The sequence below is a fragment of the Arvicola amphibius genome, chromosome 1 (assembly GCF_903992535.2).
Source record: "Arvicola amphibius chromosome 1, mArvAmp1.2, whole genome shotgun sequence".
Lineage (NCBI taxonomy): Eukaryota > Metazoa > Chordata > Mammalia > Rodentia > Cricetidae > Arvicola > Arvicola amphibius.
This window is the reverse complement of record NC_052047.1, coordinates 21,104,531-21,123,302: the sequence shown is the minus strand read 5'-3', so window position 1 is coordinate 21,123,302 and position 18,772 is coordinate 21,104,531. Positions and strand designations below refer to the sequence as shown.

At 33.7% G+C, this 18,772-nt stretch overlaps 1 protein-coding gene across 1 annotated transcript in view; it reads right to left on the bottom strand.

Moving 5' to 3' along the window:
* Window positions 1–1,297: 1,297 nt before the first annotated feature.
* Tecrl (trans-2,3-enoyl-CoA reductase like) overlaps window positions 1,298–18,772 on the bottom strand; it is a 74,064-nt gene continuing 56,589 nt past the window's right edge. The window contains exons 9-12 of the mRNA XM_038315738.1: window positions 12,016–12,073; window positions 2,648–2,733; window positions 2,191–2,236; window positions 1,298–1,425 (exon numbers count right to left, since the gene is read on the bottom strand). Coding sequence (XP_038171666.1) covers window positions 1,298–1,425; window positions 2,191–2,236; window positions 2,648–2,733; window positions 12,016–12,073 — 318 coding nt within the window. The remainder of the gene's footprint in view (window positions 1,426–2,190; window positions 2,237–2,647; window positions 2,734–12,015; window positions 12,074–18,772) is intronic.

Here is an 18,772-nt window from a genome sequence, read left to right as displayed (position 1 = left end):
TTGCATTGATAGAGGGGACCAACCGGGTCCAGTCTCAAAGAATATTTGTTCTCCATGAAGACAGACTCACTCTTCTCTGAACAAATGGAGTACAACTACAGAGCAACAAATAATGGAAAATTTATCTTGTGAAAGAGCCATGATATAAAAAATTACACATCTCCGACTAGTCATGGTGTTTTAAATTTTAGAATTTTTAATTCTTCACCTAAAGAACATTGTTGGAAAATGCTAGAGTTGGAGAGGCAATACATTCTTGAATCATATAACAGGGAGATGGCTCTAGAGAAGATCCTCTGCAGCAGTCAGATTCACCACACTTTTAAATTTTTGTGTGTTGGATACTATATATTTGTCCCATTATGTTCTTCGTAGCCAAAGGAGTAAGTCCATGATGAATGAAGTAAATTTAGCTTTGTTTTCATTACATGCATTTAATTGGTTTTCATTAGTAACTTTAAATTCTTTGTTCTTATATGACCTATATATTTGATAGACCAAGATGTGTCTATCAAACCTGTTTATGCCTTCTTAAAAAATAAATAAATTTGGATGTAGAACACAATTTTTTTTTATTTTCTTGTAGCCTTGGGTCTACAGTTTCTTTCAGGGAAGTGACAGTGTTTGGGTTGCTGTTTTGACTGTCACACACTAATCACCTAGTTTAAAGATGACATTTCTCAAGTAACAATTATAACTACCTATTAAAATGTTTAACAGCATAGCAGTGTAAAACTGGAAACATTCTAACCAAACAAAACATGCCACAAAATCCAAGGGAATAATGAAGGAGGTTTTTAAGGCTCAAATACAATATGGGAAGTTCTCAGTAGAAAAAAAATCTCTTAAGCACTGAGCCAGCTCACCAGACCAGACACCAGGTAATTAAACTACCTTATGAAATAGTTCTATGAAATATTCATTCAATAAGACTGTTTATTTTAAGATCAAGCTCTTGCAAATAACTCGATTTTTTAATATTTATTTTAATAACTTCTGCTTTCAGTTCTCTTCTGTTTCATTGTAAGATGGATTCTCCAACATAACCTAGCATGAACTCACCTGATTCATACTTTAGTGTACTGTCATTCAGCAAGATTCATCATGCCTAATTTAACTCCTACCTTTTATTACCCTAGTTCATAGTGTTTTCAGCCAAATTCTATCATCATTTCTTTCATTAAAAATACTTTTACTAATTAAATATTGTGTTCTAGTAGTTGGTTATTTTTTCCTAAGCCTTATTAGTGAATTTAGATGCTTCCCTTTATGATCAGATAAATATCACTATATTTTCTTATAATATGAATGGAATTATTGCTGATTTCCTATGCACACATGAGTTGAATTTCTTCTGATATATCTTATGCTTCTTCTGGGCCCACAAAGACATCTGGATGCTCATTAAAATTGTAAAAATACCAACTGAAAGAAAAAAACCAAAACAATCACATCATTATATTTCTGCAAGGGAAACAATGATTTATATTTAAGAAAAAAATAGTTTCTAATAAAAATATTTCCCAAATGCTGAATAGTTTCCTATTAGGTTTCTTCTATTTGTTGCAAACAATAATACATGAACAAAATATTTGAAGAATAAATAAACAAAAAAATCTATAAACACTCCTTATATATTTTTTATTAATTTTTTTTAAAAAGTCATTAGTCAATAAGGATACACATATGTGTGTATGTACATATATACATATATGTGTGTGTGTACTATTTATACACTTTGTATATATGTATATACTAAGCTAATAATAATTCATTACTGATAAATGGATTAATGACAATGGTATTACACATATTTTTTCAGTATAGCACTTGGGTGATCCAAATTTCCTCTTTATGTTAAAATATCAAGTTTTCAAAATTTTGCAATCAGCTTTTTTCAGTCCACTTTTTATAGATGTGTATACACAAAAGAGGTAGCTTTCAGTGAAGTCCAGAATCAATAATATACTTCAATTGTATTCCCTGCCTTGAATTAAGTTTCAGTTATATCGGGGCAAATAGGAGATAACATTTCAGAAGTTGAAGACTCAAAATCACTACCAAAATAAAAATGCACATGCAGTATATTAGTACAAGAATCTTCTATGTTAGTGGGAGGGTCACTTATTTGCATAAGTTATTTCTCTGACAGATGCTCTCAGGTTGATTGTCAATAAATATTAAGATTACCTGGAAGTGTTTGTGTCATTACTGTGAAACTAATCCAGGATCCAATCTGTTAAAATAAAACTTCAAGGTTAACAGACACTGTGGCTCATCTAGATATATAGTCACATGGATCTTATAAGTAATTTGAAATCTCAAAACATTTTAAAAGTTATGGATACAAAGAAATTACTAATAGCTTTTACATATGAAAGCCATAAAGGGCCACAAAATATTATGAAATTTACAATAGAAATGAGCATCGTTTTAAAATCTTTGCTATACTCAAAATTCTGATATATCTCATGCTATGTTATATAAAACTTGCAAATATATTAAGTGTACATGTATTTCTGTAGAATATTAATGGACCCATCAATATCTTTAGAAAATATCAATCTACAGACTACATATATTTAAAGCACAAAGTTGTGGGTTTAGTATATATAGAATACTATACAGTTATTTGTATACAACATACCTCATAGGTGTAGTTAGGACAGGAAACCAGGAAAAACAGCCATGTAAAGGGATTACAATTTGGATTTGGGAAACAGGCATTGCTCCCTTTTAGGAAAGAGAAAGTAATTCTCAATTCTGACATAAGTTGCAAATGATACAGTGCATTTAGTATGTTATACTAAATTCTTGACTCTTGAGTACAATCATATAACACATGAAATGTCATCTATTCATGGCAATTTATTTCATTAGTATCCTAGAAGAGCCATCGTTTCAAATGTTATGACATTTTGACTCAGAGGTAATAGCTCTCATTTTTTAAATATTTCTACATCTATGTTTTGTAAAATTGTGAGAGGCAAAAATATAAACAATTAATTAAAGAATTAAATGATACATAGTATTTACTCTGTGTAATACAACACCTGCAGAAATGATCTGTTCCTAAATTATAAAATATGCTTTGCTAATTCTATGATTTTTAACATTCTCTATTAGTGTCGAAGAATAATTGTATGAGATTTAAATGCCTTGAAATTCACTACTAAATTAGTTAAAATCCAAAGGGAATTTTATAAGGATGTCATTTATATAAAAAGAGTTCGAAAGTATCTTGAGAGTTATCCTGAATCAGTACAGTTAACATTCAGAAATACCACACAAATTATTTAGGCTAAGCAATCAAAAATGTTATTTACAGCTTTCATTATACTTAGCAACCATCACTTGATTTTCTTTAATTCTCTCCCAGTAATTTTTTCCAGGGAACATTTTGGAAAAATATATTTATAATGATTTCAAGTTGAACTTTGAGCTGTGACACTTGTAAAAGAAAATATGAATTACAAAATTACTGTTTTATTCTCTGTGGCAAAATTTAATCAGATAACAAATCAACGAAACTCATTTAGTTACAATTGTAAAGTCATAGTAAAATGTCAGTGTGCTATGTTAAAAAATATAACTGTGGTTGAAATATCAAGTTAAAAATATACGAAATAACAGCTCTATTTATTCCTCAGTTTATGACAAAGATGAGCACATGTTGCTGGTTCTCTTAGAACAGGAGTTCTCAACCTGTGGTTGATGACCCTTATGGGGATTGAAAGACCCTATCACATGGCTTAACTAAGACTATTAGAAAACGCAGATATTTAGATTATGATTTATAACAGTGATAAAATTACATTTATGAAGAAGCAATGAAAATAATTTTATGGTTGAAGGTGACCACAACATGAGGAGATGTATTAAAGGGTCACAGCATTAGAAAAGTTAAGGATCTCTGTCTTAGAACCTTTTTGCAAACACCTTGTTTATGGCCCATAGAGTAGTTAAAAGAAAGATTTTTGGAAGCTATTTCAGTGAGAGGTAAGAGATATACATGAGAAAATTTGAGATAAGTCTCTAATTAATGAATATTTATCTCCTAGGCATTGAATATTAATCAAGTGTTCAAAAACCTACATTCGTTTTTACTATTTGAAAATTTCATGATGACTATGTCTTATAAACAAAACATAAATGAACTGGCAATGATGTTTAAATGTATAGAGTTTCTATTGAGTATAATATTCAAGTGTGGGTAGTTCTAATTTGATACATTCTCCACAATTGTTTCTCAAACTACACTACACTTACTGGATTTCTATTAAAAGAACAAAGATCATAGGAGTGTGTGTGTGTGTGTGTGTGTGTGTGTGTGTGTGTATGTGTGTGTGAGTGTGTGTGTGTGTGTATGTGTGTGTGTGTGTGTGTGTGTGTGTGTGTGTGTATGTTTGATTCCAGATTTCTTCTCCTACCACTCTCAATCTTATTTCTTGAGATGACTTTTCTCCCTGAACTTGGAACTTGCCAATGTGAAAAGAATCTATGGCCAGAAAATACCAGGAATCTCCCTGTTCCTGTCTCTCTAAGACTGAGTTTACAGGCACACATCACTACTTCTGTCTTTTAATGTGAGCGCCATTGGGTAAAACTCATTTCTCATGCTAATTCAGTAAGCACCTCACTGACTGAGCCTTTATCTAATCCCTGCATATTAAAATGTTTTTAATAAAAAATGATACACCATGTAGACTGGCTTAAGACTGCAAGACTTCACTTACTGTTAACAGAGTCAAAAGAGTACACTCCCAAAATGCCTATTGAGATTTTCTTGTTTGAAAAGAGAGACCTAGAACAAGGTTCAATCTAGTTTCCATTGGTCTTGACATTTTAATATACTATTTATTTCAGGAAAACATCTACTGTTGATCCCAGATTTAGAATGCTACATATGGTCATTAGAGACAGGGTTTCTCTGTAGCTTTGGAGCCTGTCCTGGAGCTAGCTCTTGTTTACCAGGCTGGCCTCAGACTAATAGAGATCCACCTGCCTCTGCCTCCCGAGTGCTGGGATTAAAGGCCTGTGCCACCACCACCTGGTCAGGAATTTCTATTTCTAATGAATTAGAAATTAGAACGGTCTTTTAGAGTTGATGAACTTTCTGAGTATCATACAGTAGGAAGTGTATTGTACTTAGATGACACAGAATAGATTGTTCCTAGTATAAGGAAGTGGTATAATTGTGGAACTACTCACTAGTAATATTAATATACTGAGAATCAATAATGGTGGGCAGGGTGTTTTGGTGTGTTCAAAATAAAAAATAGAATTAAGGGTTCAGTCCCCACCAGCCTGCAGGCAGGTGAGAGTCATACCTCAAGGCTGCATCCAAACCCCTGTCAGCCCCCGGGAATTGTCCCACTCAGACTTACTCTGCCACCCAAACCCAAGTATCTAAACATCCTCCTCCCTGGCCAGTCCTTTCCTGCAACCCCAGCAAACTGTGTAGGCACAGATGAAAATCATATCAGCTGGAAAATAAGATTAGTGACAGGACTCTCAACTAGACTGTCCCAAATTCCAGATCTTTTTTTTTTTTTTTTTTTTTTTTTTTTAGAGCCAAGCTTTTTTATTTATATCTTACCATCTTACCATTTCCACAACCCTCTAGGGTAGACAACACTGTCCTATTTTCAGCTAGAACCCAATAAAAGTTCTAACATCTTTGTTGACAAGTCATTCAACAAGAGAGCCAAGACCTGAACCCGAATCTTCAGACTACAGATTTCACAGTCGACTGGTCTTGGCGAATCAGACCCCTGCAAGGGCCTGTACTGGATAAACAGCCTGTTCCCAACAGGTTTCCTCCCCAGGACTTGTGGACAGACTGTTTTCGTCATTGAGCTTGAGAACAAACCAAACCATGACAGCATCCAGCATGCCTTCTTTAATAGCAGGAACACTGAGGGGGTGTGGCTCTTTAGTTGCAAGCCTCTTTAATTCCTGAAGACTGTTGAAATCCACTTTCATAATTTCAAAGCTCTCTGTCAGAGGCAAATACCCTCCAGAGATCTGACTCTTCTCAGTTGTATATGGTTCAACTGTGTCTGCAGTTTCTGCAGAAGAGGAGGCCGGGCTCTGAAATTTCATACTTGCTGGCAAACGGACACCAGCAATGTCCTTAGTGCCCACCCTAGTAAGAGTTTAAGAAAAGGCGAGGTAAAAGAAATTCCAGATCTTAATTGAACCCCAGGGCACATCCTATTCTCCTTCCCCTCCCATCACAACATCATCAAGGCAGCTGGACCCTGCCTCCCTCTGGTGGAATTCCACTGCTCTGTTGCTGTCCTCAACAGCCTGCACACAGGTAGAGAACTGCCTTTAGGTTGCACCCAAACCACTGTCACCCACTGGACTCCTTCCCTCCAAGACTCACTCTGCCACCCAACCCCATGCCCGTGAACATCCTCTCCATGACCAGTCTTCCCCCAAATCCACAGCAGACTACATAGGCACAGGAGCAAACCATAACAGTTGGAAGAAAAGCATAGGCACATGCCACACAAGTGGAAAAAAAAGATGAGTAAATGCCAGTGTAAGAACATGGTCAACAACTGAAAGAGCAATGTGGCACCACCAGATCAAGTGATCCTATAATAGCAAAATCTGAACATACCAATTCAGCTGGAAAAGAAGAAAACAACTTAAAAATTACTCTATGAAAATGACAAAAACTCTTAAAGAGGAAATTTAAAAGTCCCTAAAAGGAGTCGAGGAAAAGACAAACAAAAATTGGAAGAAATCAATAAACCCTGTAAAGAAAACAAAAAAAAAATAAATAAAACAAATGGGTGATGGAAATGGTTCAAGACTTGAAAACTGAAATAGAAACAATAAAGAAAATAGAAACCAAAGAAATTCTGGAAATGGAAAATCTGGGTGAGTGAACAGGAACTACAGATACAAGCATCAACAACAGAAAAAAAAAAGAGATGGAAGAAGAATCTTAGGCTTTAAAGATACAATAGAGAAAATAGACTTATGAGTCAAAGAAAATGTTAAGTCCAATAAATTCCTAACACAAAACATCCAGGAAATCTGGGCACCATGAAAAGATTAAAAACTAAGGATAATAGAGATAAAAGAAGGAGAAGAACTCCAGCTAAAAGGCAGAGAAACAAATATTAAATAAAAACATAGAAGAAAACTTTCCCAGCTGAAAAAAAAATTATGTCTATAAAGGTACAAGAAGCTTCCAGACAGCAAATAGGCTGACCAAAAGAAAAAAATATAGTCCCATCTCCACACAATAATTAAAACAATAAATGTTCAAAATAAAAAAAGAATATTAACAGCAGCAAAGGAAACAGGCCAAGTAACATAGTAATATATAAAGGCAGACCTATCAGAATTACACCTGAGAGTCAATAAACGTGAAGGTCCTGGACAGACGTTTCACACTCACTAAGGGATTATGCATGCCATTCTAGACTACTATACCTAGCAAAACTTTCAATCAACACAGATGTAGAAAAAATGTATTTCTTGATAAAAACAGATTTAAACTATACCTATCCATAAATCTGGCACTACAGAAAGTACTAGAAGGAAAACACCAACCTAAGGAACTCAGTCACATACACAAAATCACAGGAAAAAGACAATCTCACATTAGCAAAACCCAAAGAAAAGACAAGGTTCCATCTTGTATCTGAAGTCTGTCTCCAATGGTGGCTACATGGCTTCTCACTGACTTCACTTACATTCTCCCAGCATTCAGTTTAGTTTTCCCACCTAGATCTATTCTGCACTATCAGAGGCCAAAGCAGCTTCTATATTCATTAACCAATAAAAGCAACACTTATACAAAAGGACTTCCCACACCAGGCAGTAGATATGAATCTATTCGTATTCTTCTCCATGTTGCCACCTAGTTATGGCAGCAAGGTTTCTGAAGATGCATTCTTTTCTCATTGTATACCTTTAACTTCTTTGTCAAAAATTAGGTGTTCATAAGTTTATATGTGTTTGCCTTTTTTTTTTTTCTTTTTGGTTTTCGAGACAGGGTTTTTCTATGTAGCTTTGGAGTCTGTCCTGATACTGGCTCTATAGACCAGGCTGGCCTCAAACTCACAGAGATTCACCTGCCTCTGCCTACCACCACCACCACTGAAACAAAAAAAATAAATAAAAAATAACAGGAATTGACAATTACTGGTCTATAATGTCAATGGATTCAATTCACATAAAAAGACACATGCTAACATATGAAAACAGAATCCATCCTTCTACTACATATAAGAAAAACACCTCAACTTCAAAGACAGACATTAAATCAGAGTAAAGGGCTGGGAAAAGATTTTCCAATCAAATGGTCCTAAGAAGCAAGCCAGTGTAGGTATCCTAACATCTAACAAAATAAACTTCAAACTAAAATTAACCAAAAGAGATAGAGAACATTTCATATTCATCGAAGAAAAACTTCATCAAGATAAAACCTCAATCATGAACAACTATACCCCAACTACAAGGCACCCATATTTATAAAAGAAATGTTACTGAATCTAAAACCACACATCAGGCCCCATACATTAATTATGGGAGACTACAATACCCCACTCTTACCAATAGACAGGTCTTCCAGACAGAAGCTTAACAGAGAAACAAGAGAACTAATAGATTTTGTGACTCAAATGACCATAATAGTTATCTACAAGCAGGGCGGTGGTGGTGCATGACTTTAATGCCAACACCTGGGAGGCAGAGGTAGGTGGATCTCTGTGAGTTTGGGAGCCTTATCTACAAGAGTTAGTGCCAGGACAGGCTCAAAGCTACAGCAAAACCTTGTCTCGAAAAATGAGAAAGAAAGAAAGAAAGAAAGAAAGAAAGAAAGAAAGAAAGAAAGAAAGAAAGAAAGAAAGAAAGAAGGAAGGAAGGAAGGAAGGAAAGAAAGAGTAATAGATATCTACAGAATATTTCATCAAAATACAAAAAAATATAACTATTTCTCATGGAACTGTAACTGTCTCTAAAATTGATTATATACTCTGTAACAAAGCAAATATCAAGAGATATCAAAAAACAAAATTATGGAATTACCCGTTGTATTTTAGGAGACTACCATGGGTTTTAGTTAGAGTTCAACAAGAATACAAACTACAGAAAGTCTAAAAACTCAGAAACTGAACAACTCTCAACTGAACCACCACTGGGTCAAGGAAGAAATAAAGAAATATATGAAAGACTTCCTAAAATTCAATGAAAATGAATCTACAATATATCCAAACTTACGAGATGCAATGAAAGCAATCATAAGAGTAAAGTTGGAGAAATGTCACACAGGTGACTTAACAGCACACCTAAAAGCTCTAGAACAAAAAAGAAGCAAATTCACTCAGGAGAAGTAGACAGCAGGAAATAATCAAATTGTGGGCTGAAATCATTAAAATTGAAACAAACTTAGAAAAAATGGGGAGGGAGACATAACAGTAGACATTGAGAAAATCTCAAAGAATCATTAGGTCATACTTCAAAAACCTGTACTCCACAAAATTGGAAAATCTAAAATAAACGGGCAACTTCCTTAATAGGTACCAAGTACCAAACTTAAATCAAGACAATGGCTCTGGGCTCTGATTGTTCTTCATGGACGGGCTCTGTGGGAGCCTTCTCAGCTTGGTCGATCACCTTCCTGGACCTGGGGGGAGTTGGGAGGACCTTGGTCTTAGCATAGAGTGGGGAACCCTGATGGCTCCTTGGCCTTGAGAGGGAGGGAGGGGAGGTATGGGTGGAGGGGAGGGGAGGGAAGGGGGAGAAGGAGGGGAGTGAGGGGGGAGGAGGAGGGAAGGAGATGGAAATTTTTAAATATAAAAAAAATAAAAAAAAAATAAAAGAAAATTTAAAAAAAAAAAAAAAAGACCAGATCAACAGTTTAAATAGGCAATAATGCTGAGGAAAAACACAGTACTCAGTAGGCAGAGGCAGGTGAATCTCTGTGAGTTTGAGGCCAGCCTGGTCTATAGAGCCAGTATCAGGACAGACTCCAAAGCTACATAGAAAAACCCTGTCTCGAAAACCAAAAAGAAAAAAAAAAAGGCAAACACATATGAACTTATGAACACCTAATTTTTGACAAAGAAGTTAAAGGTATACAATGAGAAAAGAATGCATCTTCAGAAACCTTGCTGCCATAACTAGGTGGCAACATGGAGAAGAATACGAATAGATTCATATCTACTGCCTGGTGTGGGAAGTCCTTTTGTATAAGTGTTGCTTTTATTGGTTAATGAATATAGAAGCTGCTTTGGCCTCTGATAGTGCAGAATAGATCTAGGTGGGAAAACTAAACTGAATGCTGGGAGAATGTAAGTGAAGTCAGTGAGAAGCCATGTAGCCACCATTGGAGACAGACTTCAGATACAAGATGGAACCTTGTCAATGGGCCACAACTACGTGGAGATACACAGATCAATAGAAATGGGTTAATTTAAGATGTAAGCTAGAAAGACACTTAATCTATTGGACAAATGGTATTGCTAATAAAATAGTTCCTGTGTGATTATTTTGGGTCTGGGCAGCCGGAAGCATATAAGCAGTCTCTGCCTACAACTACCCTGTACTACTCAAGTCCAAGTAGATCAAAGACCTAAACATAAACCCAGTTACACCAGAATTAATAAAAGAAAAAGTGTGAAATAGCCTTGCATGTTTTGGCGCAGGAGACTACTTTCTGAATGTATTACCAGTAGTAAAGACACTGAGATTAAGAATTAATAAATGGGACCTCCTGTAATTGAAAAGCTTCTGTAGGGCAAAGAACACTGCCAATAAGGCAACCTACAGAATGGTAAAAGATCTTCACCAACTCCACATCTGACAGAGGACTGATCTCCAAAATACATAAAGAACTAAAGAAACTAGACATAGAAATACCAAATAATCTCAATAAAAGTGGGGTACAGATCTAAACAGAATGATCTATTTTAATTTTAGTAAATATACTTAACTTAATTAAAAATGCATTGATAAATGCAAATTAAAAGTAAAATATGAACACTATTAAGGTCTCCTTGATAGCATGCATAGTGTAGCTTTTTCCTCTGAACTAAAACTGTCCTTGTTAGAGGCAGAAGGATGTTCATAAGACTCAAAAAGTATTCAATTTCCTGTCCCCCACCGCCGTAAAATATCAGAAGCAATGAAGAATTTCTAGATGGAGAAGACTCTTCAGGTGGTTTAGGGATGTACAGGATTGCAGGTTTTGTGAGTTCGTATGTTGCATTCGGCTTTACATTGATTCATCTGTTTGAGTAGCACATAATCCGACATGAACCCTTTACTCATGTTCCTACTGTTACTCCAATAAAGTCATTGTTTTTCCAAGACAGACTTGGGTGAAATGATTTCTTTTGTCCATCATGGTGCTCAATTTGTGATGAACAAATTTCTTTGATGTCTTCAAGTAAATGTCTCAGGAGAACATGTAAAGAGTGCCAATCATGTTCTGTGAGCAGGCGGCTAAAGCCCAGATTTGAGCCAGCATGACATATGAAGAACAGTAAAACTCTAAGACCACACAGCACTATTGAAAGCAGGGATAGCCAAGCCAAGGCAGTGTCTAAAAATTTTGCATTATATAAATTTCCTTGAAATCTTTGAGACTGCTGACTGAGACTGTAGTCAATCACCCTTATTAAAATTCAACATTCTTTTTCTGTACTGCAGTCTATAGGACACTACACTGGAAGATATAAACAGAAAAAAATGTAAAAGAAGAACAAGAAGTTGAGAGGGAAAGGTGATCTGATGTCCTGGGAGTAATTAGTCAGAAGGTGGGAATTGAGGATGGCGTTAAATATTTACATAGTCTACAAGTATACACATTTCAAAAGATAAATTTAAGTTTTGAAAGATCACCCTCATTTTCCTTCCTAACCTTCATAGGTAGCAAGGTTTGCATCAGTTTGCAGCCTATCTGACATATCTCTAGGTCTCCAGTGTGGAAAAAAGTATTAAGTATAAAAAATATTGGAAGAGTTGGATGAATATAGAAGAACTAACCTGTGTGGTTGGGATGAGCCAACACTGTATTGATAAAATGATTCCCAGCTTCGCAAATCTGCAAAATATATTATAGCTTTTCAATTAGCAAGAGGGAATTTTACAACATTAGAAGCTTGTATAGACATCAATACTTTGTTACAGCAAGATAAAAGTTCTGAAGATAATCTTTACTATGTTGATAACCAGGTTCAAATGTCTGTATTAATTTGCCAATGCTATCTGCTTTCTTCATGTTTTCTGGACAGTTTTCATTATCATGAAGTTATTATACATATTATTAAAGATAGACTTTAAAATAATATACACTCTCAGTTCATTAACACAAGAGCGGTGTTTTTAGTGCAAAGATCATGGTTCAATATTCAGTTGGTTTCCAGCTTAGTTTGTGAGTTGATTGCAATACAGCACAGCATCGAGGGTATGGCGTGGTTAATTCCTCATTTTCATTAGTTGAGTTTACAGTGATTTAAAACACAGCAAATGAAGCATAACCAAGTTAATGATGAGCAGTTTGGATAGGTAAGTAGCAGATAAAAAATTGTAAAAGCAAACAATGGATTTAATTGGTACAGAGTAGCATCATCAAAGGCTAACCAGTTCATTCCACATTGTGGTGACAGTGTCTTGACGGCCATCGTTAGGTGTGATTTAACACTATTAGTATTTAAATGTTCTCGTATAAATAAAAGTTAAACTCTAAAAATGAAGTCAGTGTGACTATTATGGATAATAAGCAGAAATTTTAATGGCATTTACATTTGAATTGATTTCAAAGTAATATTAATAGTTATTATTCTGTGAGTTGATAAAATCCACATTAGGAAATTTAGCCATTTGTAACTTAATGATAGGTTCATTATTCAACTTAATAATATTAGAAAATTGTTTAATAATCTATTTTATTCAGCTACTATATGGATGAATATGAAATAAGAAAGACATATACAGAATTGCTGGAGTGAAGGTGCTTATTGTTTGCTGATTAGGATTATGTCTTTGTCACTAAAATATTGGTGTTGTAAAAAAAGAGAGGAGAAAAATCAAAAAGAAATGACAAGAAAACCAGAACAAATGAAGATGAAAATGTCTATCAAAAACTCATTTTTACATTATATAATGAATGATCTATCTACAAACAGAACATGTTAGGTATTCCTCATCCCTTCCCTGCTCCCTTTCTCTTCCCCTTTCACTCTCTCTTCTTCCCCCACCCCTATGTTCCCAATTTTGTCAGGTGATCTTGTCTATTTCGACTTTCCAGGTAGATCTACATATGTTTTCTTATGGTTTACCTTGTTACTTAGCTTCTCTAGGATCATGAAGTATAGGCTCAATATCCTTTGTTTATAGCTAGTATCCACTAATGAGTGAGTACATACCATATTCAACTTTTTGGGTCTGGGTTTCTTCACTCAGAATGGTGTTTTCTAGTTACATCCATTTGCATGCAAAATTCAAGTTGTCTTTTTTTTTCCCACTGTGTAGTACTCTAATGTGTAAATGTGCCATGTTTTCTTTATCCATTCTTCAGTTGAGGGGCATTTAGGTTGTGATGCTGTTATGAACATAGCTAAATGAATGCCTTTTTAGTATGATTGAGCATTTTGGGGAACATGCCTAAGAGTGGCATTGCAAGGTCCTGAGGTAGATTGATTCTCAATTTTCTTTGAAACCTCTCTGAGGAGGGGTTGGGGTTGGGGTACTGGGTAAGTAGGGGGAATGGGAGGGGGGAGGGAGTTGGAACATGGATTGTATGTATAATAAAATAGATAGTTGTTTATAATATGTATAAGATGGGAAAACTATGTCTACATATCTTCCGTTAAAATAAGTCATTATTATACTATTTCAATATCAACAACTGATATTTATGACAATTTAGATTGATATATTCTTAAATCTTTATAGTTGGGATAAATTCTGGTCCACTGACAGTGGTCGCATAGTTGCCCCAATCATGTAACAGTCACTGACATTTAGAGAGTCTAGTTTGGTCCTATTCTGGTTCCCCTGCTGTCAGTCTGGAGTCAGTGAGCTCCTATTTGCTCGGGTATGCTATTTCAGTAGGTACCCCTATTAATTATGCTCTTGATCCCTTTGCTCAATAGATCCTTTCTCTCTCTGACTTGGCTTTGGGAGCTCAATCCAGTGCTTAGATGTTGATCTCTGCATCTGATTCCATCAGTTGTTGGACTATTCTCTTTGGAGGGAAACCTTACTCAGCCTAGGTATAACCTTGGACCTAGCATATCAAAGTGATGTGCTAGACTTTTTGACTCCTCAGAGAAAGACTTACTCTCTCTAAGGAGTGGATAGGGGTGGGGTAGGGGAAAGTAAAGAAGCAGGAGGAGGGGAGGGAACTGGAATTGTTATGTATAAGAAAAGATGCATTTTTTAAAATAAAAAAAATTAATTAAATACTATGTTTACAATTATTAATTTGTATACTTTTATTTTTCAAACCTGTTAGTATATATTTGAATTTTTAGATAATCTGTTCATATGCATTGTTTCAATAATATTTTTAAAGTGTTTTGTTGTTATAAATAAAAATAAATGAATGTTTACTTTTGAAAAATAAATACTTCAACATGATTTTATATAAATTTCATATACTATTTCAATTGCGTGATTTAAATTAAATCATCTTAAGTTGTTTGTTTGAATTTGTTTTATATGTTTTGACTATTGGAGAAAAAACTTTGGTCAATAAAGTATAAGGCATTAATGTATTTGTGAACTTTCTGAATGAATTAGAGTTATTATTTTTGCTTCTATAATCTACTTCATTATCACAGTTTTAATAATACATCAACCTTAAATCCATAGAGTTTTCACAAATTATTTTGTGACCATTTAATATCAGACATTGAGTTTTGAGAAGGCAGATGGTAAATAACATGAACTGATTGTAGACTAATTAATGACCCAACACCTACTTGTGAGACTTTTTTCTTCATTGGCTTTGTTATTAGGTAGCTTAAAAAATACGAGCTTTATGTTCACATAGTAGTTACTGCTTTTAATTAAACAAGGAGTTCTCCATCCTGGGTCTTAATCCCTTTTGGTGTCTCATACCAGACATCGTGACTATCAGATATATGCATAATAATTCATGACACTAGCAAAATTACAGTGGTAAATTAGCAATGAATTGATTTTATGAGGAACAATATTAAAGGGTTGCAGCCTTAAGAAAGTTGATAATGACCGATTTAAATTATTACTCTTTCTATTAGTGAGTTTTAGTAAAATTGTAATTTCATTAAATTAAAAGATATCAAATATAATCTATATATTTATTTTATTTTGTAGTTTTCTCCTACAGTTTATTTAAAATTATTTTTTTTCTTTGCAAAGAAAAATTAATTCCAATTGAAATCATTGGTTTCTATGGACTATACGCATAGTGTCATATGCAATCTGGTTATTACATATATAAGTTATTTCAGGGAATTTAAGAAGGTATTAAAAACAAATGACAGATCCTTAAATTTTAACTTAAGCTTCAGCAAGGAAAAGGGTAAAATATATGCATTTATTAAAATCATAACTACACTGAAAATAAAACAAGGCAAAGGCTGTTCGTGATGTTTGCTATATATCAGTACATATCTAATATCCAAAAGCCCATTTATGGTCTTTCTGACTTACCATAGCAAGCACTAGTTCTCCACTTTTTATTACAAACTGTGATATACGAATCTACATATCCTCTTCTCTAATCAAGTCTTACCTCTTATATGCTTAAAGCCCTTCTGTGGTTTCACTTGAAAAACATAATACCAGATACAAACAGCTTTCTATTTCAAGGGTATTTGCATTTTTTCATGACAAGGAGAGAAAATTCAGATAACAAATGTTGATACTAGAAACAGAGCAAAACTAGAATAGAGTTATTTGAAAACTTAGCAAACTTGCTTGAAGTTTTGTTTTCTTTCCATTTTGCTAATCACTAAAGAAACAGAGAATTTAAGGGAACATTCTTTGTCAAGGAAATGTTAACTGTTCATAGACTGGTAAGCCTTTACTGAACGAAAGCAAAGGCGAGTTGAAATGCAATTTAAAAGATGTGTTGTTATTATTTATGCAAAGCAGTTTTAGAATTTTGATTATTTGCTTTGATTTGTAGCTTTTAAAGCAGTTTAGTTTTAGAAGATGAAGATAGTTGTGAAATAAGAAAACATTAATACTCAGCGCATTCAAAAATTTAGAACAGATAAAAATGCATTTGGACTTTAGAATATATTTTGTAGGAAGAGAAAATCTTACATATATAATCTATATGTTTTTCCAAGTCATATTCTCTTTTTTCTTGATTTGAGTGTGATTCTTGCACACATTTAAGAGATCAAAATTTTATTTAAAGTTTTAAAAAGCAGGTAATAAGGTACTTCACAGACTATAACATCCATATAGTAAAATCTAAATAAGCATTTCATTAGAAGTCTTTAGTTTAAGCTTTATATGTATTTTTGATCATTCTGTGTAGCTTATGATATTTTTCTTAAAGTACTAGGTAACAAAGTTTCAGTGGAAATAAGTTACAGGGAGCTAAAGGATAAATTATAGTATATAATAAAGCAATGAGTGATCAAACAGCTGTAATAGCATTCACATTGTTTGTTGTGTTAACAGGTAATGGTCTGTTCTACTAAGCAACAGAAACAAACACCAACTTTAATAAAGTAATAGGGAATATAAAAATGTGCAAATAAAATTAAAAGCAATTAATGTAATTTTCCTTAGCAGCAAATGATAGTTTGCAAATGAGACATATCATCATTGAACTTCCTGCAAGCAATAATGGTCCAGAGAATTCTTATGGATTTAAATTTTGCAAACATTTGTTACTACAAATGTTTGTAAATGTTTGCAAAATTTAAATCCATATGGTAAGCATCCATCATTAATAAGAAGGATTATAAAATGTCTCCAATATTATCTCTGCTTACAAACAAAGTCATTCTTTTCTGTTTGAAATCCATCTGTATGCTGTTAATACCACTGGTTAATAAAGAAACTGTCTTGGGCCTGCCATAATTAAGAGCTAAGTGGGGAAAACTAAACTGAATGGTGAACGAAGGAAGGCTGAGTTTAGAGAATCCTTGGAGCCACCTTAAGACAGACGCGAACCTTTCCGGTAAGCCACAACCACGTGGTGATACACAGATTAGTGGAAATGGGTTAAATTAAGATATAAAAGCTAGCCAATAAGAAGTTAGAGCTAAGCAGTTATTTAATTAATATAGTTTCTGTGTGGTTATTTCAGGAGTCTAAGCGGCTGGGAAACAAACAAGCCACCTCCTACTACAATCTTAACACTCATCTTTAAATCTAGAGATCTCAGTTTTCAAAAAGTCATTGAATCTTCATACAATCGAAACAGAAAATAACTGTCACCTGCTCAGACATGTGAAATCATAGTCACCAGACTTTTCTCTACCACATTTCTACTGGATTTTATTACTGTTACAAGCACTGCTTGAGTACACATTAGGTTCCCGGACTTTGCTTAATTTTTCCAAGGCTGTACTTCAAATAGCATTGATAAATGTATATGGAGACATTAATATTTGGCATAAATAGAAAAACAAATCATTTCAAGTTATAATATAGTTTTGATAAAAAATTTAGAAAGGCTCTAACTTTAAATTTTATGTTTGCATGTTCCTTTCTTATTTGATGAAAAGGGGAAAATTAGTACATGGTTACAGCACATTGGAGAAAATTAATAACTCAACAACAGGACAATAAGGTAGTGGTGCAAATCAAACCAAAATGAGATTGTAAACATGGTGCAGACATCAGAGGAGTGCAGTGAGGAACGAGGAAAATCAGAGCAACAATCAGAGAACAACAAAAGAACCCATCAGAGGTCAAAGTTAAGAGTTGAAGTATTTGTTTTTGCTTATTTGTTTGTTTTTTGTGAACCAACTATTCACTCTGCCAAAATTTTCTGAGTAATCATGAAACATTACAAAAAAAATGAAGCTGCAGAGTCATTCTGCCTGGACCATGCACAACTATAAAAATTAAATGTTTTAATGTATTTCACCAATATTAACTATTTCTAAAAGTATATAATATGCAATATTATAGAGTAAATAAAGGCATCCTACTATGTGCCAACATAGTCACCTATAAGATAAAACCTAACATTATTTGTCACGAGAATAAAGTTAACATAAACATATAAGTACTCTGTTTACTGTAGTGATTAATTAGAAAAAGAAAGACTCATGTGCTTGTATAAATTTGTATATCTATTAATTCAATAAATAAGCATGTTTTCTACATGAAATGATGGGGAAGGAAAGAATGGTGAGAACAATTTAGAAAGAGTCAATCCCTGGATTAATACTTGCTTCCACTAATTAAATCAAACAGATGCAAACTTTTTCTTCATACTGAATCAGTAAGTCAATAACTTAATGAATTTTTTGATATTTATCTATTATACTTATGAAAATGTTTGAATTTAGAAGTGTGTAAATTCATAAATGTATATATGATAAGAATCATGGATCCTAATTTTACACTGCAGAATTTTGATAGGAATATATAGCAACTTTTCAGTAAATTATTTAAAGTTTATGTTTTACTCCAATTTGTATGTATTTGTGTAAAATATATGTACTATGAAATTGATATTTTCTACATAATTAAACACATTTTATACATGCAAATTATCCTTATGATGCATTTTCATATTCTTTTTTTTAATCAAAATTTAAAATATCAATAAACAACA